This window comes from Carassius auratus, chromosome 41 (genome assembly GCF_003368295.1).
Source record: "Carassius auratus strain Wakin chromosome 41, ASM336829v1, whole genome shotgun sequence".
Taxonomy (NCBI): domain Eukaryota; kingdom Metazoa; phylum Chordata; class Actinopteri; order Cypriniformes; family Cyprinidae; genus Carassius; species Carassius auratus.
Window position 1 is genome coordinate 24,460,111 of NC_039283.1, and position 19,273 is coordinate 24,479,383.

A 19,273-nucleotide genomic window follows, 5' to 3' on the forward strand; every position below is an offset into this window, starting at 1 on the left:
TTTTGACACACATGAGTGCGTGATTTTGCTTTTTTATTTTCCCAGCATTGAATCCAGCCAAGAGCTTGTGACACATGAAAGCATGCTTGTTATTTGAGCACCCTGAGCAGTTAAGCCCGCCTCCTCACATTGTGTTTTCATGCACGTGACATGCACATTTCAACAAGTAGCTTTCAAGCAGGTGAAAGCAGCATATGCTCAAGGAACACGGCAGACACGGATGTGCGGTCATACACACTCTTAGCACATTTAACACAGACCATCATCTGAAAGGACAAGACGAGTATTCTAATCATTTCTGACAGGAAGCATGAAACATTTGTGTCATTGTGTGCATATAGTGTGCAACAGAGTCACCTGCTGGACCCTTGGGCTATTACAAAATCTACAGTGCAAAAGCACGTGATGTTTCCTGATTTGTGAATATCAGGAAACAACATGTACTTTTGCACTGTATTTAATAAAATGTGCCTTTGTCTAATTATAATTGCATTCTAATTTCAATTCACATTTACTTTATGTGAGTGTATATATAGTTTTTACTCTAAACTGTGCAGTCTGTAAGTATAATAAATTAAATAAAAATGTATAAAGTGCAACTGTTTTAATAATAATTAGTAAACACTAGATTAAAACCAGAGACTGAATCTACAGCTTCTCGTGGCTTGATGATTTAATATGGACATACGTGAATTTGTGAAGCATAATGACATGGTCTAAAATCATTTGAATGATTTTAATCAAGTGATGTGGTTATATAAACTGCAGGATTATGGAACAGAGTTCATTACATGAACATTTCAGCACAATATACAGTACTTTGTGACCAAACTCTTTACTGCCAGCAGTCTGTCATTTGAGATGTATCCGGTTTTCTGTTTTAAGTTGTGCCTTCTCCAGCTATTGTTTTCAGGATGTACAAGGCTTTAAAACACAAATGACTTTACTTATATGTGATTATATGTGATTGTAAGCTTTTCCATCATATTATTAGTACAGTACCCTTGATTTTTAATAATTAGCCTATTTGAGGTATTCCACATAGAAAGAACAGACATAGAAAGAAGTTAGAATATATATTTCACATTATAGGTAAGATGTGCATCAACTCTCCAAAAAAGCCTGTGCTTCATTTGATATATGGTCATGGTAGATTTCATTTCCTCGCAATGGGGATGATTTTGTCTTCACATTGACAACTGGCTGGACACCACTGGCTCACCAGGGAGTGGTCACAAGTGGCCATCTCTTTCAGTTCATCGCAATTGGTGACCGTGTTGACGTACGGACAGGGATTAGCTAGAAGAAGAAGAGAATTGAAAGTCAGTGGAGCAATAGACTCTTCTTAGAGATGCATTCAGCCATGCAAACTCGTCGTTTAGGATCATTTTCAACCAAAAACAGGAATGCACTTACTGCACAGATCGTCTTCACAGTGGTCCGGACAGGCAGCACATGGATCACCCAGCGAGTACGGTGGGACTCCTCTGAAATTCCCTCTGAAATAGAGGAAGAGTCATGTATGTTAGTTTGAGATGCCTCCATCTTACAATGTGGCATTTAATGATAATACAAACAAATGCATTGCAACTGTGTTGAATTTGGCAATAAAACATTAAACTATCATAGTGTACAGGAACATACGCTCTGTAGTAATGGCATCCGTAGAAGTAGGAGCTTCCACACTTAGCCACGGCACAACCGACCTCATACGAGCTGTACCACACCACCTAAACACAAGCACTGCTTTAGTTTGAGATGTCTCCATCTTAAAATCACTTAATGACACTACAAACAAATGCACTGCTTTTCTGCTGGAAAAGAAGTGTGCTTAATTGTATTGGTTGTTATTCACATCTTAAAAGTGTATTTTCAACAACAACAACAACAAAAAAAGCTACTTGAAGAAGAAATAATACTTAGACTACACTTTCTTGTTTCTTAACAGATTTAAGTACACTTTAACAAGTGCACTTTCATGTCAAATAGAAAAAAAATACATGTATTTCATGCTTTAAAAAGTATACTTTTTGATGTGTTCACCGTACTAAACCTCACGTGTAAGGTACAGTAGAGTAAATGTACTAAACTGCATCTTCATTGTTACAAATGTGTAATTGCAAATATATTTAAATACATGACATACAAGTTTCATTATTGTCATTACATTAATGTATATTTGAATTACCATAGATGCTTATCAGTACATTCAGCAGTGCACTTTAATCATATTTCAAAGACAATAGAATTATATCAAGGGCCCTACTTCTCATACTACTCCTCTTCTTGTTACATGACTGACTAAATAAAACTATTATACATTTTCAGTTAATTGTAAATAACATGCGATTAAGGGTCCAAAACATTATATTCAGTTTGCACTCAAGTATATTTATTTATTTTTTTTTTTTTAATAAGTAGCTGTCTTTTTAAAAGTATTTTAAAGTGTACTTCCTGCATATGTGGCACAGAAATAGAAACCGAACAGTTGCTGGTAGCCATGGGTTTCCATGGTATTTTTCCCTACTATGGAAGTCAATGGATACCAGCGACTGTTTGGTTATCAACATTTCTTTTTTCAAATATCCTGTGTGTGTGTGTGTGTGTGTGTGTTCAGCAGACAAAAGTAAATCTTACAGGTCTGAAAGACCATGAGGGTGAGTAAATGATGACAGAATTCTCATTTTTGTAAATAATCACCTGTGTGTAATGTCCAGTCGGCTGACCGTTGGTGGATCCGGTGGGATATTCATAATTGTTGACTTCGCTGTGCCAGGCATTTATCACATCAGTCCATGAATAAAGCGCAGAGCCCTTGAAGAGATTTTCACCCATTTCATATCCTGTCCATTAGAGAGAAAACATTCGATGAGAGAATTTCAGCGCTGCATCTGGTGACCTGCAGCCTGGTTGCAGAGATTCATTTGTGTTTTTTTAAAAACATCATTTTTTTTAATGATTTTGTACACCAAAGCCTATAAAAATAGGCCCTGATGTTCAATGTTAATACAAAGGAATTCTGTGTTGATTTACAGAAGTGTTTTTACCTGTATTTTGAATTATGCATTACAAACATTGTTTCTTTTCTGTTTTTCAGTAAATGTTTCTTACAGTGTAGAGTAATAAACTCTGGTGGTGTAATGGTTCATCCAGTATCAAATCGTGAAGTGAAACCCACTGAGCATCAATCATCTAGAATGCACTGCATGTGACTGTGACACACAGCATGTCAACACACACTTGCACAATCCTCATGTATGAATATTAGGTCTATATGCATGTGAGTTGATCAAAGAAATCTTCTGTTTTTTAATTGCTTTGGTTGCATATGCTGTGGCCTCAAAATATTTGTATATAAGCAACATTTTTTAAACTGTCACTGTACTCGTATAAAAAAAAATATATTGCAATTCTCACAATTAAAATCTGAATTTTAAGATATGTCTTAATTTAATTAAATTTTTTGGCAGTAAAGGGTTTCCATTAGATTAGTGACCTATGCTGCAGAATATTTATTCAGGTACAATGTAAAACACAAAAACACACACATACATAAAAGCTATCTGTGCATGAAAAATTCTAAATATTAAAGTATTTAAATATTGAAGTACTTCAGAGTTATAAACAATAGTTTTATAAACAATATTGTTTTTAAAGCTGCTCAGAACAGTATGTACTATGAAAAGTGTGCTAAAGATAAAAGTAGTGACTGTAAGTGTGTAACATACCGTCAATCAGACGGCTGCTCGGTGGTCCATGTGTCATGTTACACTGATCAATCCAGCCTTGAGCTGACTCTGCCACTGCATCGCTCCAACGCTACAAATGACACAAAACATGTTTGTGTCATTGGTATGCATGATGTATGAATGATGCATGATTACAATGCAACAGTGTGATTTACCATTTTCAGCATGTTGCTGGCAGGCGGCTTCACAGTCCTTCGGTAGGCGTTGTGTAGATCCACGATCTCCTGCTGAACTGAAGTCAGGTCTGTACAGACGCCTGTGAGAGTCAAAAGCAAAACAATCAGTATGAAGCATTTTCAGATGATGCATATTTATGCCTATTAACCAAATTTATAAGAGGCAATATGGTAATATATGTCACCTGGCTGGAAATCCCACCACATGAAAAGAGACAAATATGAAAGATTATTAATATTATTGCTTGTTGATAACAAAACCACAACTACAGTATAATAAATGTTCATGGTTTATATATATTTGACTACAGAACTCATTCCAAGCATTTAAACAGAAGCCTTTCATTTTTTAAATCATTAGAAACATATATTTAGTCAAATGTGTTCAAATGTTAGTTAAAACTCTGTTATAAGTATCATAAATAAAAAAGTATTAAATTCAAACTCACCAAGTTGCAGGCAGCGCTCAAATGGAGCAATCCCAGGATACAAACTGTTACTGCAAACATTTTAGGTTCTTCTGTCCAGCAGATCGCAAAGGCAGCATTTTAAAATAAATAAATAAAAGCAAAAATGTATGATTTAAAAACATTATCTAAAAACAGGTGTAGGTACATGCGTACACACACACACACACACACATAATTTCAAATATTATAAAACACAATTTAAAATATTATAAATTGTTATATTATATATAATTGTAATAATTATAATAATAATAATAATTACAATATTTTTTAAAGTTAAAAACTTATTAATTATTTTTCAATGTCAAATATAAATGATAAGAAAATTCATTTAAAATATAATTTATAATATAAAAAACAATTTTTTTTACACTACCATAACAGAAAAAATGTCAGAAAGAAACTAAATTTCAAGTTTGAAAGCTCATTTTGTAGTCCTTTTTTTTTCAGATAAATACATTCAGAATTTAAAATATAAATTGTAAAAAATACTGTAAGTAGAAAAAAATTATTAAGAATATTTTTAAATATACACTACAGATACTAATACACTTTAATCATTGTTAAAATGTTAAGCAGAAACTCAAATGTTTTTTTGCTTGCTTTATAGCTAAAATGATCAAGTTTATAACAAACTGATCTGCATTATTAATTCTGCTCCTCACCTTCCCACCGGAGTATAGGAGTCTGAGATGTTACTCGCTCACTATTTCCTTTTATATTCCCAGCATCTTAATGATCTCAAGAACATGTTCCCATGTCTGCAGTGACTCGTGACACCACTTGAGCAATATGTTCACAAAACAATACAAAACCTGAGAGGCAGAAGCAAACATGCGAGTGTAAACACGAGGGTCTAGGTTTAGTTTAAAGAACAGCGTGAATTAACCCACAGAAGAATGAGCCGAGATATCCAAAGAACCTGCAAACAAAGCAACAATGATAAATCGAATGGACAACGTGGCAATGGACCAGAGCGTATAGTTAAAGAAAACACATCAGTCTTCTTATAGAGGGGTATAATAGGCAGGATGAAATAGAAACTGTAGACTTTACTTTCACTCAATCACCCTCATGCATGCCAACTATTACAGTGTGACATTTGCTATTGTGTATTTTCATCAAGCAAACAAGGGATTTTTGACACCAGTTTCAGTCTGACTTGCAAAATGACTGTCCATTTGACCTGGTTAATTAACAAACAGATACATTAAAGTTACATCAGAGCAAAATCATTAAAGCTTAAAACATTCTGTCATATCAGCTGTGTCTCCAGGGCTTTTACTGTGCTTTTTCACAGCTAGGGTTATAATGCAATGGGATGTAATCTGGCCTTTCAAAGCATTTCAATCTTTTTACATCATTGTAGACCTTTAGATATAAGTTTAACTATTCATTCCCTGTCTTAACATGATCATTTGATGTATTTGATGGCTTGACTCTTCTGCAGAAGGAGTGACAGGTATATATATTCCTGCAGGTAGTAAATACAATCGCTGAATGATAAATAAATATTAAGATGTCTGGTAAAGGCAAATCATTTACAATGAGCCATATAATTATGAAATGCATTTGTAATATGTTATATATATAATTACATGTGATTTATACACTGTAAAAATATTTTTTCTGATCACTGTGAGCATAAAATAAATAAGGTAGCAGGTGCTACGCATACCAGGTTTTTGCAAAAAAAAAACTCAAAACTCTACACACAAAACCACAAAACACACACACAACACGCATAACGTAACACATATCTTGCAAAAGAAAACACTTCATTCAAAACTATTTGAACTCCAAAATGTCATTTTTGCATATTAACGCTACACACAAGAATAAAATAATTAGCCACATACATTCCGAACTACACACAAATTAGAAAAATGTAGAACACTACTCTCGTGTGTCTTTTGCTTGTTCAGATTGCAGTTCACACATACATACAAAGTATAAAAGGTACTGTATGTAAGTACAGCTGATGTATTTTACACAGTTATGCAACAGACCTGAATCAATACTGAACTGACTTGAGCTATATAATGACCCTGAAACTATTGTGAAGCTGATGTGAAACAATCTGTTATGTAAAGCACTTTTGAAATAAAGTTGACTTTCTGAATTGGCTTGTATTCATATTCACTGTGTGTGTGTTGTGCACACATATAATCATACGTGCATGTTTTTATGTCATATCAGGACACAACTCTGTATAATGACATGGGTATGACAGGTATTACAAGGAAAGGATGACTTATGAGGACATAACCCATGTCCCCATTTTTCAAAATGCTTATAAATCATACAGAATGAGTTTTTTTGAGAAAGTAAAAATGCACAAAGTTTCCTGTGAGGGTTAGGTTTAGGTGTAGGGTTGTATAATATACAGTTTGTACAGTATAAAAACCATTACGCCTATGGGATGAACCCGTTGTGTGTGTGTGTGTGTGTGTGTGTTTGTGTGTGTATAATATATATATATATATATATATATATATATATATATATATATATATATATATATATATATATATATATATATATATATATATATATATATATTGATTTCTAAAAACACAGAGTTTTGATTTTCTACTGAACAAATTATGTGTAAGTGTTTTCTCACATGAACACTTGGTGCATGTCATCAATAAATAAGTGTGGCGTTTAAATGGTAGTGTTTCCCAAATGAAACAAAAGAGCTGTTAGTTTCGAATGACGAATGTAATGTATAGAACTGTGTTTAGAGTTTGTTTTATGAGAGTAAACCGAGTTAAACGACACAGGACAGTCTGACCAGTAGGAGGCGCAGTGGCACCAATATCAGGATTTCCCCGACAAAAACTTTCTTCAGAATGTCTTACACTGAGAGTTATGTTTATATATAGTTTAAAAATCAGTACGAATTAAAAGGTTTTAGTGTTTTGTGCTCTACACAACACTTACTTCTTTTGGATTTCAAAGCGATCTGTCATTTCAGTGGTTTCCAAAGCTGTTAACTGAGAAAGCAAGGTGGCTGAATGCTGATGTGAGGCGGATGTTGCTAGTCTCAATTTTTATGCAATATTTACTAACAATTTATATTATGAAACTATTTATTAATGTAAAAAACTAAAACTTTAATGTTAACGAACTGTATCATCCATTGACATTTTGCTTTTGGAAGACATTTATCAGCGAGATTCCTCAAAACACTGGCTGATTTATGAGACTGTCTGAAATATGGGTTCAGACGACCTCAGCATCAGACAAAATGCCATTAGAGGTCATGCAGTGGGTGTCTTCTGTGTGTAAAGGTTGTTATGGTCCAGTGAGTGCTTCAGCGCTGTGGAAGCAGGAGCATTTACTCGTCTTCTGCTGCACTGCACACTTCTTGTTTTCCTCTCACAATGCAGTTAGTGAAGTGTTCAGTGCTCTTTATTTTCACAGAGATTACGCAGTGATTAGTTCGCAATAAACGCAATGCTAATTACGCAGTGGGAGATCTCATTTTCCACCATCTCTCTTTCCTCTTCAAGCTTCAGTGAAAGAGATGTGTTTTGTTTTGTTTTGTTTTGTTCTGTTTTTTTGAAGTACGGTGTGGTCCAGAAATCTGAGAGCACTTTTTTCGAATTAGCACAAAATGTTTCATCTCTTAATAATTTGCTTTGATTAGTGACCTAGAAATGCAGCAAAAAAATGTTTACTCAATATATATATACTTCCAAAAATAACCCCCCAAACACACACACACACACACACACACACACACATATATATATATATATATATATATATATATATATATATATATATATATATATATATATATATATATATATATATTTAGATAAATTATTTTAATGTATTATTATTCATTTCCAGGTTAAATCCCTTTTTATGCACACAAAACATTATACATAATTGATATTTAGAATATATTAAAAATTAAAAAAAATTATATATATATATATATATATATATATATATATATATAGAGAGAGAGAGAGAGAGAGAGAGAGAGAGAGAGAGAGAGAGAGAGAGAGAAAATATACCTATTGAAATATATATTACATACATATTGTTTATCCATGAATATACATAAAAACACCCACAAGCACAAATCTACATATGAAGTATTACATTGTCAAGTATTTGAATCAATAATTCAACATACCTCTTGATGAGCTGCGACTGTACTTGAGATAAGGACAGGCGCCACAAGGATTTCCTGTTTCAGAAAGATTCATATTCTTTCAACTCGGCTCATGTCATTAATTTGTGTCCTAGGGTCAGTTGTGTCCTCTGCTGTGCATAAAATCACTATCAACAGCCTTTGAAACAGGAACGTCAATCATCCCGAGTGCCTTAAAGACAATATTTCCCATTAAAACACTTGGTCTTCTGATGAAACGCTGGCGTGTCATTTTTATCATAGTGATGTGATGGATGAAATTACAGTGATTATGTGTGATTCGGACAAGGCCATTGTGTTTTTAGTCTGTCCCCTCTCTCTCAGACTGGTCTGAATAATGGATTCACAGCCATAGGGGGCCACGTCTGGGGTTTATAAAAAATAGATCTCTCTACTGGGGGCTGCAGACACAGACCCTCTCACCCTTGAACGAGCCACCGCCACAAAACCTCCTCAGAGGAGAAAGGCAGCACTCAGAGATCACTGTTTCATTGCTCAGGAGACAGTCCTCAGTTACGTTTTACTGGAGCCAGCTTTGTTTCTCGTAAAAATCTTAAAAGTGTTTTCATACAGTAAGAATACAGTACTTTGTTTGAGTCAGTTCGGGAGTTCAAAGCGGGTTCGCAAATCATTTGAGTCAGTTTGGGGATCACAAACCATTTGAATCAGTTCGGGAGTTCGGAGTGGGTTCACGAATCATTTGAGTCAGTTCGGGAGTTCAAAGCGGGTTCGCGAATCATTTGAGTCAGTTTGGGGATCGCGAATCATTTGAATCAGTTCGGGAGTTCGTAGCGGGATCGCAAATCATTTGAGTCAGTTATGGGGATCGCGAATCATTTGAGTCAGTTTGGGAGTTCGGAGCGGCTTCGCGGATCATTTGAATCAATTCGAGACTTCGGAGCGGGATCGCGAATCATTTGAATCAGTTCGAGAGTTCGGAGCGGGATCGCGAATCATTTGAGTCAGTTCGGGAGTTCGTAGCGGGTTCGCGAATCATTTGAGTCAGTTCTGGAGTTCAAAGCGGGTTCGCGAATGATTTGAGTCAGTTTGGGGATCGCAAATCATTTGAATCAGTTCGGGAGTTCGGAGCGGGATCACGAATCACGAAAGATTAGAGCTAGTAAATTTTCAAATTGGCCATAACCTTTAATTTGTTGCTGCCAACTGGGGTGGCAGCAGGGGTGGCAAGGCTTTCTTTTAGGGTGGCATTTGCCACCCTGGTAGATCCGCCCCCTTATTATGCCATTCTGTAATCCTGAAATACGACCCATCAGAGCGTATGTTACAATTGCCTTATCGGCAAAAGGTCGTTTTCATATTAATGTTTTGTACTTTTTTATTTGCTTCGTGTAGATCAGTTGGTAGATTATTGCATTATACCTTGATATGTAATCATGTTATCATGGGTTCGAAACCAGAGAACGGACGTGCACGTAAAATGTATATGCTCAATAAATCATAATTTAGCATGATTTCTGTGAGGGATATGTTTAGGGGTGGGGTTAGGTGTGTTCAATCAAACGAATAAGCCACTTAGTAAAATATGTACGAATTACTGTGAGATCGGTGCAAAAAGCAGGGGGGCAGGGTTTCATATTTTTTTGAAGCACCCCTGGCTGCCGCCATTGGCTAGCGGACCCCCACCTGCTGTTAGCATTCCATTGACTCCCATTCATTTTGGCGTCACTTTGACAGCGAATAATTTTACATCTGAAGCGTTTAAATACTCCATTTGTCCATTAATTATTTCTAAAGAAACACGAAAATGTATAAAAGGCTCCATTACCTTGTATCTTACGTTATGGTCCCATAGAAGCAGTTTTTGTAAAAAGTAGGCTAACGATTGCGTCATAACCAGCAACTCTCTGAAAGTACCGTATGGACACGAGGAGAAGCTCGCAGGCAATCTTTTACTGTCTATGAGGCTATCGGGGGGACGTGGAGGCATGAAGTCAAGGGAGATAATTGATCAGAATACTTACCAAAATTTGCTCCTGTTCACGCTCGCCTTCTCTGCAAGGTTCGGTGGGTGATTCAGATTTCTCTTGGCACAGCGATTAGAAGATTTACAGGTTGCTCACGTGACGCAATGCGATACTGTCATTATTTTTACGCCCGCTAGAGGGCGCTTAATTTTAAAATGTAAATATAGGTCATAATAAGGTGCTTGCACAAACGACCTATATGGTCGTTTTTTTTTTTGTTGTTGTTGGAGGACAGGCTCATTTATAATATTGTAAGATATTATTTTAATTAAAACAATTAATTTAAAAAAATAAGCATGTCACAAAATAACAGCATAAAGGTCTGGAGATTTAAAATGAATTTACTCTCCATTTCATTTGTGGTCTTTGAGAAACAACTGAGATAGAGAGATCTTTTTTCATTCTGTTGCTCTTTCAGTCCTCACTCATGCTGAGCACTTGTCATTGCTTTATTATGTCCCTGTAATTTCTAAAATATCTGCTCCCACTCTCTTGTTCTCCTTTTTATTGGTCTCCCTTCCCCTCTCTCTCTCTCTCTCTCTCTCTCTCTCGCTCTCTCTCTAGTACTCAGCACCTCCTCCTTCTCCTCAGTTGGATTCTTCAGTCGGTGGGCAGTAACTGTGTCTTCTGAAGAAGCAGAGAGAGAGAGGGCGGGGGAGAGAACTGTGTCTGGGTCAGCTCGGTCTGTCATCTCAGACAGTCAGAGAGAGCGAGACCGTACGCAAGAGATAGACGGCAGGATACAGGAGGTATGTCAGAGGATGTGGTTTCCCTGAGCTTGCAGAACATTGCACAGACATACTTTGAGCATGACCTAACGGCAGCATGCAAAGTGTGTTTTCTGCGCTCCACTAGCTGCCTGCCGCAGGAGGACTGATCCGCTCGGGATCCTCGCTTCTTGTTGTTATTGTGCTGTCACATCCAACAGGAATCCTACCGTCACTCTTGCTGTTCACACGCAGGACGGTGGATCGCTGACTCAAACTTGCAGCGTCTGCGTGTCGACACCTCCACAACAGGTAAGCGGTCTGTCTTCATTGATTTTCTCACTTCATGAAGCATGCTGTCTGTCTAGGAGGAAAGCAAACATGACAACAGTACAGTGATAAAGAATCAATCATGGGAAGCCACAAGCCACAAGTTTGCCACTGTGTGATGCGCTACAGCAACCATCTTTATCCATTAACACAGATACATGCTCCACGTAAAGCGTATCACACAGATCAATGGTTTAATTTGAGTCACATGTACAAAGTGTGATACTGACAGGAAGACTGCATACTTGCCTTCAATGCTTGACAGTTGGCTTTTCTTTAAGAAGTGTTTCTTCAGCACTTTATGACGTTTGTTTGTCTGAAATCAAAGGATTTGGGTTGCAATCCTCTTTAATAGGACGTATTTAAATAACTTTGGAGCATGCATTCACTAAGTGAGGTTAAAACTCAACATTAAGTAGCCTAATTTGTTTCAAACTGAGAGCGAAAATGCTGCATAAGGTAGAACAATCTGAAGATATTTGATGTTTAAAGTCAGTATGGAATGAAAATTCAGATATTTTCTAAATGCATGTTATTGATTGTTCTATGAACCTTTATTTGTGCATGTTTTAATTAGAATTGTTTTTGGACCTCATTATTGTTCATCAAAATGTCTATCTTGTGGTCAAACACCGACTTCTCCAGTCATTTAGTGTGCATAAAACCCGCCCCTTTCTTACAGTCAACGGCCAACGGCAAGCTCACGTTCAGATCCACCATCCAATCAAAATCTGATAGACAAAACCAAGTCCCCACTCAAGAATTTTTCTACTCCGTTAATTATCACAATACAAAATGATAAAAGATTCGTCACTACTTTTGTTTCATCACTACTGTATGTGGAGCATAGTTTTGAACCAATGAGATTTCACTGTAGGCGGGGTTTCCTTACAGTGCAGAAATGAAATACAAAATAATCAAGAGCCCAAAAAAATTCCCTGTTGCTCGTTTAATGTTAGTTTGTTATTGACAAAAAGTAAACCTAAAAATAACCTAAAGACAACATTCTGTATGTTCTATAGTTTCTATTAGGCTTTTGCAAAGAAATATTCCTGCAATGATCTGGGATTGTTAGTTTGAAGTTATAAAAAAAAGAAGAAAAAAAAAGAAACAAACTTTGGCACACATTATTACTTGATGAAATTTTTTACTAATTTTATTATTATTTATGTACTATTTGTAGCATTAATATTTTGAATTATCTTTTATTTTTATATTTAATTTACATTTTAGCAATTCCATGTACTTTAGCCATCTGTATAAGGATTTTATTTTATTTTACATTATATTTAATTTTTTTTTCTTTTTTTTAATCAATTTCAGTACTTTAGCTTAAACTTAGTTTTAGGGGTTTCCTTTTTTAATCACAACACTAGATTTGTCATTCATTCATTCATTCATTCATTCATTCATTTATTTTTGTCACAGGACCCTATTTGTGTAGAAAACTTTTGGCAGTCTGATAAAATGACTCAAGAAAGAGTTAAAAATCATTACCAAAACTGCAAGGTCAAGTCGAGTGCATTGCATGGTCGGGCTGTGTTCTCTCTGTTGTGAACTCACTGCACACTTTTTTAATGTACTAGTTTATCAAAGTATTCCTTACACACACATATATATAAAATGTGCATATACTCTATACAGCATACTAAATACGGCTCAAAGAGTATGAGTAGTATGTACTGTATGTTAGCATGATTATCTACACATAGCCTAATTGTGCTGTTGTTTAGATAGTAGGCGGTCTCACTAATGGTCCCTGTCACTCATATTGCCAAAAAAATGGCAACTTTCATTATAAATTAATGTGTTATGGATGCAAATCACTGTCAGTTTGAATGCCCTTTAAGAAAGGAATGTAAGAAAAAAGAACAGAGAACGCAAACTGTCATTAATCAGTTCCAGACGGCGGTTCGGAGGCTGTGCGTACTCAGTTGCGCTGCGCCAGGCGCCTCAGGACTGACACACAGAGCTGCTGTTGTCATGGAGGAATCTGGTGCATCATATAACGGGCTAGTCACCTCAGACCCCACGCGTACCCGCTATTAGAGAGTTACTGGAGAGTAATGCTGACTTCAGTGTCATATGGGCATCAGCAGGACCTTTTTATTACAAGGTTGTTTCCTTGGGAGAAAAAAAAAACTAATACCAAACATAATAAATTTTGTCCATTTTCATACAAAAATATGAATGGTACTTGCCTGTGCAAAAGTCTCTGATGTGATGCTATGGAGCTGGGAGTGGTTTCCAGGGTGTTGCCATGTAAATGAAATTATATTTATTAAAAAAAAAGAAAAACAAATATATTTATTTATTTATAAAATGTATTTATTTATATAATTTATTTATAAAATGTATTTAAAAATATATTATTTATTAAAAAAATTAAGTAATCATATATATATATATATATATATATATATATATATATATATATATATATATATATATATATATATATATATATATATATATATATATATATATATGAAAAACTCTAAATGAGGCCAGTTAATGTAAGTTTCCTGTAAAATGTGTTAGTGAAAACAAGCCATCTAATAATATATAGTAAAAATTTTAAATAAAACAAAAACATAAATTGACATGTTAAAACCTAAAATGTTGTTACTATATTTTGTTTACAGTAAAAAAAGTACTGTAAATTTCAAAAAAATTTTCTCATATAGCATATCATTAATATGCCTCATTAATATGCCTCATTAATGTGCCTCGTGCTGCTTTATTTAACTTTTTTTTCATAACCTTATTGTATAGTGTACTGTATAGATGTATTTTATATTTTATATTTTATCTAGATTTTCAGGCTCTACTGTTAAGTGTTATCTGTATGCACCATGGATCTGAGAGTAACGCAATTTCAGTTCTCTTTATGTATGTACTGTACATGTGGAAGAATTGACAATAAAGCAGACTTGACTTGATTAAAAACAGTAGCAACAAACATTACAGGACAAGTTACATACTTAAATTTAATATTTTAGTTAGGGTTTTATTCAAATCACTAACTAGTATTAGTAGTAGTAATAGCGGTGCTCGACTTAACAAACACTAATGAGACAAATGCTGACTATAGGCCTACAGTAAGAACAACTCTATTAATAACAACAGTTATTCAATATATGCTAAAATTACCATTCATCAGTTTTTTTCCACACATGTCCTCACCAGGATTTCTAAACTTTTCACAAATTAAGTTCAGCAAAAGAAAAAAAAAAAAACTATAAAAAACAAAGACAAATACCAGTGAGCACAAAGAGGATGCATGGTCATTCTAAACAATCTTAATATTAATGTGGAAAACATAATTCACATAATTTGGTCTTTGATGAAAAATGCGTAAGTTTGGGACTTTTGAAAGTGGACTGTGCAAATGTTTTAGAGATTGTTGAGATCTGCCTTTTTGTTGTTGTTGTTGTTGTTTTGTAGAAAACCTTGTGAATAACAGCTTGCTCTGTAAGTTCCTTTACCTATAAGTCACACACAGCAAAAGTGCAGCTAATTGCCTCTTTGTTCCTCCTGCAGCTGTTACACCTGTATCTTCACTGGCAGCTGAGCGGGATTGTTAGGAACATGATTCATACACGTGAAGCTTCAATATTTTGGTAATCTAATTAGGACAGAGAATCATCTCTTGTGCTCAATTAACTCTAATTTAGATAATTGGAACGCCTTAGTGCATTCGAAACTTAATTACGACATCCTTCCGAGACGTGACGTGCAAAAAGCACAGTGCGTTATTCGTGGCTCGCTGTACAATGGTTTCACCTCTCGTTCAATTAGGGTAGGCCCTCCTTTGCTCTCTCTGAGAGAAAATGTACACTCTCTCCTGTGATTAGACAGCCTACAAATCAGATGTCACATTCGCTGTCTGTGCCGCGCATTCGGCACCTTCTTCTCGGAGTCAGTTGAGGAGATGAAACGCAGCTTCAGCTGTGCGCCTTTATGGAAGATGAATGGTAATTTTTGTTCTTCTACTGTGTGAGGTGCCACTTTGAATGGATTATTCTTCCCGGATGTGCGCGGAGATTAGCTGCTTCCCTCCAGTCTCAGCGACGAGCTTCTGCCACAAATATTCAGGCCGCTGGCGATGCCTAGGCACAACACAGAACAATCAAAGCGGGAAACATGCAAGAGCTGCAGTAAAACACGCTTTAACAGGCGACAGAACAGAACTCCTTTAATACATCTCCAAGACTCATCGACTCGCTTGCTAACGAGCGGCCGGGAAAATTGCAGCGATATTGATTGAGTCGTGCTGAAGAAGGACATGTCGATACTTTGCTTGAGTGAAATAGAAGTTGAGCTTTGTTTTAAAAGAAACACCGATTCAGATTGCTTTCTGGTAGAGTGCACATGTTAAGAAAAAAGACTAAATTCTTTCATTCTCACATTACAAGTACTGGATTGTTTCCACTGAAATCAGTCTCACACTTTCGCACAACATACTGTCTCACATATGGCCACTGGGTGGGTGCTATGATAGAAATATGATATAACTTATTTATTTATCTTAAAAACAAAGGATCTTTATTGGCATTGATATGATTCTTTAAACATCAATGGAATCTCAATGTTCTTTTATTCTCTTTAAAAATAAAGGTTTTAAAATGTGTGTTTGTGTGTGTGTGTGTGTGTGTGTGTGTGTGTGTGTGTGTGTGTGTGTGTTCTGGTATTCATCACGTTGTGGGGACATGAATCTGTTTACACAGTCACGTCATGGGGACCTCTTGCGTTGTGGGGACCAAAAGTCAGGTCCCCATAAGGGAAAGCCATATAAATGATTAGAGGAGCTGTTTTGAAGGTGATGGGCGGAGTTTCAGCGGTGGCCCATAACACACGTTTATCCGTGAATGTGTGAGTGTGAAGGGAGTGCTCAGCTGCGCCCCCAAACATTTCTCAGCGGTACTGCGCGCGCTTCTTCACACACACGTTATCTATATATGGTAGGCCCCGCCCACTTCCTCGTCCTCATTAGGAACGATATCAGCAGCAATATGAAAATATGCGTATTAAGTGGACACTTCACACGGACAGACGATAAGAAGACTTTACAGGAGATACCGACTCGAGGAGATTGTTTGAGATTCGAGGAGATTCTGAAGTTGTGCAGAGCAAAAAGTTAAATAAAAGGTAAGCACATTTAAAACCAATTAGGTTAATTAGATCTAAAGTCGCTAGCTAGCTAGTTAACAGTGGTGCTAATTAACTGTTGAGGCCTATGTATGGCCTGTGATATTTCTCTGTTTTTCAATTAGCGATCGCATAATCATACAATTTAAGAATCATTTTTGAGTGAAAATCTTTATCAAATATTCAGCCTGCCTGATTGCTAATGTAGCGATTCTTTGCATATTAAGTTGCTTTCTGTCTGTTTTGCTTTAGTTCTGGAAGGGGAATTATTACTTTTTTTATATTAAAGAAATGTTACATTTCTTGTTTGGTCACGGGTTCTGGAGGGGTTATTGCATTCCAAAAATTAACTATGGTTTTTTACAAAAAAAATAAATAAAATAAAACTGTTTAGATGTTACTCCAAAAAAAAAAAAAAGTTTTTAGTATAACAAAAACCTCTCTTTTTATGTCATATTATTAATATATAATTATAATTATATATTAATCATATAATTAACTGGGCTCGTGAGAGAAATGAAGCAAAATAAAAAAGGTATGTAACGTTAGCTTTAAATGAACAAATGATTAAGGTTAATCTTCGATGTAGTAATGACAGTAGTTAAACTAAACCAGGGTTTGTATGGAGAGGTCGTCCATAAGAGTAGTCCAAATCAGCAGTTCTCAAGGCCTGGGATTATATAGGAACAGATTGTCATTTTGTGAGAGATTAGGGCCTAAATTAATGTAGTGAATTGAGGCCCTAAACGCTAACATTGTCCTAGATTTATGTAACCTTCAGTTTTGATTTGTCACATTGATAAATGTAACATTGTAATGAACTGTTGCATTACGTAAGTACAATACAGTGTTGCATGACAATAAAGATAAAATCTGCTTAATAAACACCTTAGTTTAATTCTGCATATCTCTCCATAATCGGTGTAATTTTTTTAAATACTTTTTTATACTTATTTTATATATATATATATATATATATATATATATATATATATATATATATATATTTCCAGATTGAAATGCCACCACGAATCAGCCCTCTTAAGGATGCCATGCATCATGTTGTCACGAAGTCTGACAAAACTAAATTAGAGGTGAACTACATCAATGCGGTGAAAGGTAAGGTGGTGTCTGGTATGACTGATTTATCACTTAATAATTACGAAATATGGAACCATAACCTTGTGAGTATGGAATAGAAAATCTATGTTAATTAGGAACCAGGTTGCAGAATATTTTAAATAAGCTACTATTAATGTGTTCTGTGTGCACAATTATCACCCTTTATCTCTGCAAGATTTATTAATTAATTTTTTTGGTGAAAATGTTTTTGCTGTATCTGCAGGACGTGGATTATTTGCAAAAGGTTCCTTTTGCAAAGGAGATTTTATTGTGGAGTACAGGGGTGAGTTGATCAATTATGCAGAGCTGGAGAGGAGAAGAAAACTCTACCACCCATCCTGTGCTGTTTTTATGTTCGAGTTTAAGTGGAGAGGGAAAACATGGTGGTAAGAAGTCACATTGCACCAAAGCTATATTCCTTTTGCTAAAATAAGGCCACATTTACACTACAGGTCTTCATGACCAATTCTGATTTTGTGAATGTATCCTTTTTTTGACAACGTGCTTAGATTTTTTTTTTTAAGAGTGACACTTATCCAGTGTGTGCATTTTAAACGGCATTTGGTGACAATCTAAAAAAAAAAACTGTTACAGTTTCAATTTCAATAGTACATTCATTGTCTTATGAAACTAGTTTGACCAGTTAACAGTTGGCTAAGGGGTAATTAGTCCTGAATTAGGCCTGAAACTGATCTGATAATATCTGAATCCATGCTCTTCATTTTCCTTATTAAACGCTGGTGACTCTTATCTGATCTGTGCCACATGGGATGAAGAAAACTGGAATTGGGTCAATTGAACCATGCAGTGTAAATGCAGCCTAAGACACTGATTTGTGTTGATGCATTATAACACTTGTATTTATCCTTTTCCCTTTTTTTTTCTCTCAAATTTAAGCATTGATGCATCTAGGGAAGATGGATCATTTGGGCGGTTAGTTAACGATGACCACCAACATCCAAATTGTAAGATGAAGAAAATCGATGTGAATGGAAAGGCACACCTGTGTTTATTTGCGCTGAAAGACATTAAAGAAGGAGAAGAAATCACATATGATTATGGGGGAGACGACTGCCCATGGAGAACCCAAGTAAGTTGCAGAAATAACTAATTTTTGGTTTTTGAAGAAATTAGAATTTGAATCTATTAGAAATATGAAAATAATTTGTAACCATTATGACTTGAGGGTCGGTGTTTTTTTATTTTATTTTTTTAAGTACATTGAATAATAGGGTCTTATGTTCTTAGACCAATTTAGGGGTTAAATGTGGGGGTTGTATGCCTGGCCTAATGGGTAAAATGTTACCCCCCCCCCATGTTTCCATGTTGTGAAATCTTCTCATTATTGGTGTTGTCTCTTGCAGGAGAGCAGCATTGCTGCTAATAGCAGAGCAGCAGGTGACTCTGAT

The 19,273-nt window shown here is 35.6% G+C and overlaps 2 protein-coding genes across 3 annotated transcripts in view; one reads left to right on the plus strand and one right to left on the minus strand.

Annotated features, from left to right (window-relative positions):
* Positions 1 to 727: 727 nt before the first annotated feature.
* On the minus strand, positions 728 to 11,245 carry LOC113059601 (cysteine-rich venom protein ENH1-like). The gene is made up of 7 exons (XM_026228151.1): positions 11,122 to 11,245; positions 3,905 to 4,005; positions 3,729 to 3,819; positions 2,701 to 2,843; positions 1,645 to 1,730; positions 1,417 to 1,499; positions 728 to 1,299 (listed from the first exon to the last, which is right to left on the minus strand). The coding sequence occupies exons 1-7, from the start codon at positions 11,243 to 11,245 to the stop codon at positions 1,157 to 1,159; spliced, it is 771 nt and encodes a 256-aa protein (XP_026083936.1). The 3' UTR covers positions 728 to 1,156.
* Positions 11,157 to 19,273, plus strand: part of LOC113059349 (raftlin-like) — an 87,732-nt gene continuing 79,615 nt past the window's right edge. For both annotated transcript variants that reach the window (XM_026227794.1, XM_026227796.1), the window contains exon 1: positions 11,157 to 11,573. The gene's annotated coding sequence lies outside the window, so the exon portion shown is untranslated. The remainder of the gene's footprint in view (positions 11,574 to 19,273) is intronic.

What these genes read in the sequence shown, in the direction of transcription:
- LOC113059601 (XM_026228151.1), bottom strand. Translation starts at nt 11,245, where the DNA reads ATGACAGACCGAGCTGACCCAGACACAGTTCTCTCCCCCGCCCTCTCT. An exon ending in GGAGAAGGAGGAGGTGCTGA is followed by an intron (nt 4,006 to 11,121) that starts GTACTAGAGAGA and finishes TGACTCTCACAG; the next exon opens with GCGTCTGTACAGACCTGACT. An exon ending in CGACTGGACATTACACACAG is followed by an intron (nt 1,731 to 2,700) that starts GTGATTATTTAC and finishes GCTTGTGTTTAG; the next exon opens with GTGGTGTGGTACAGCTCGTA.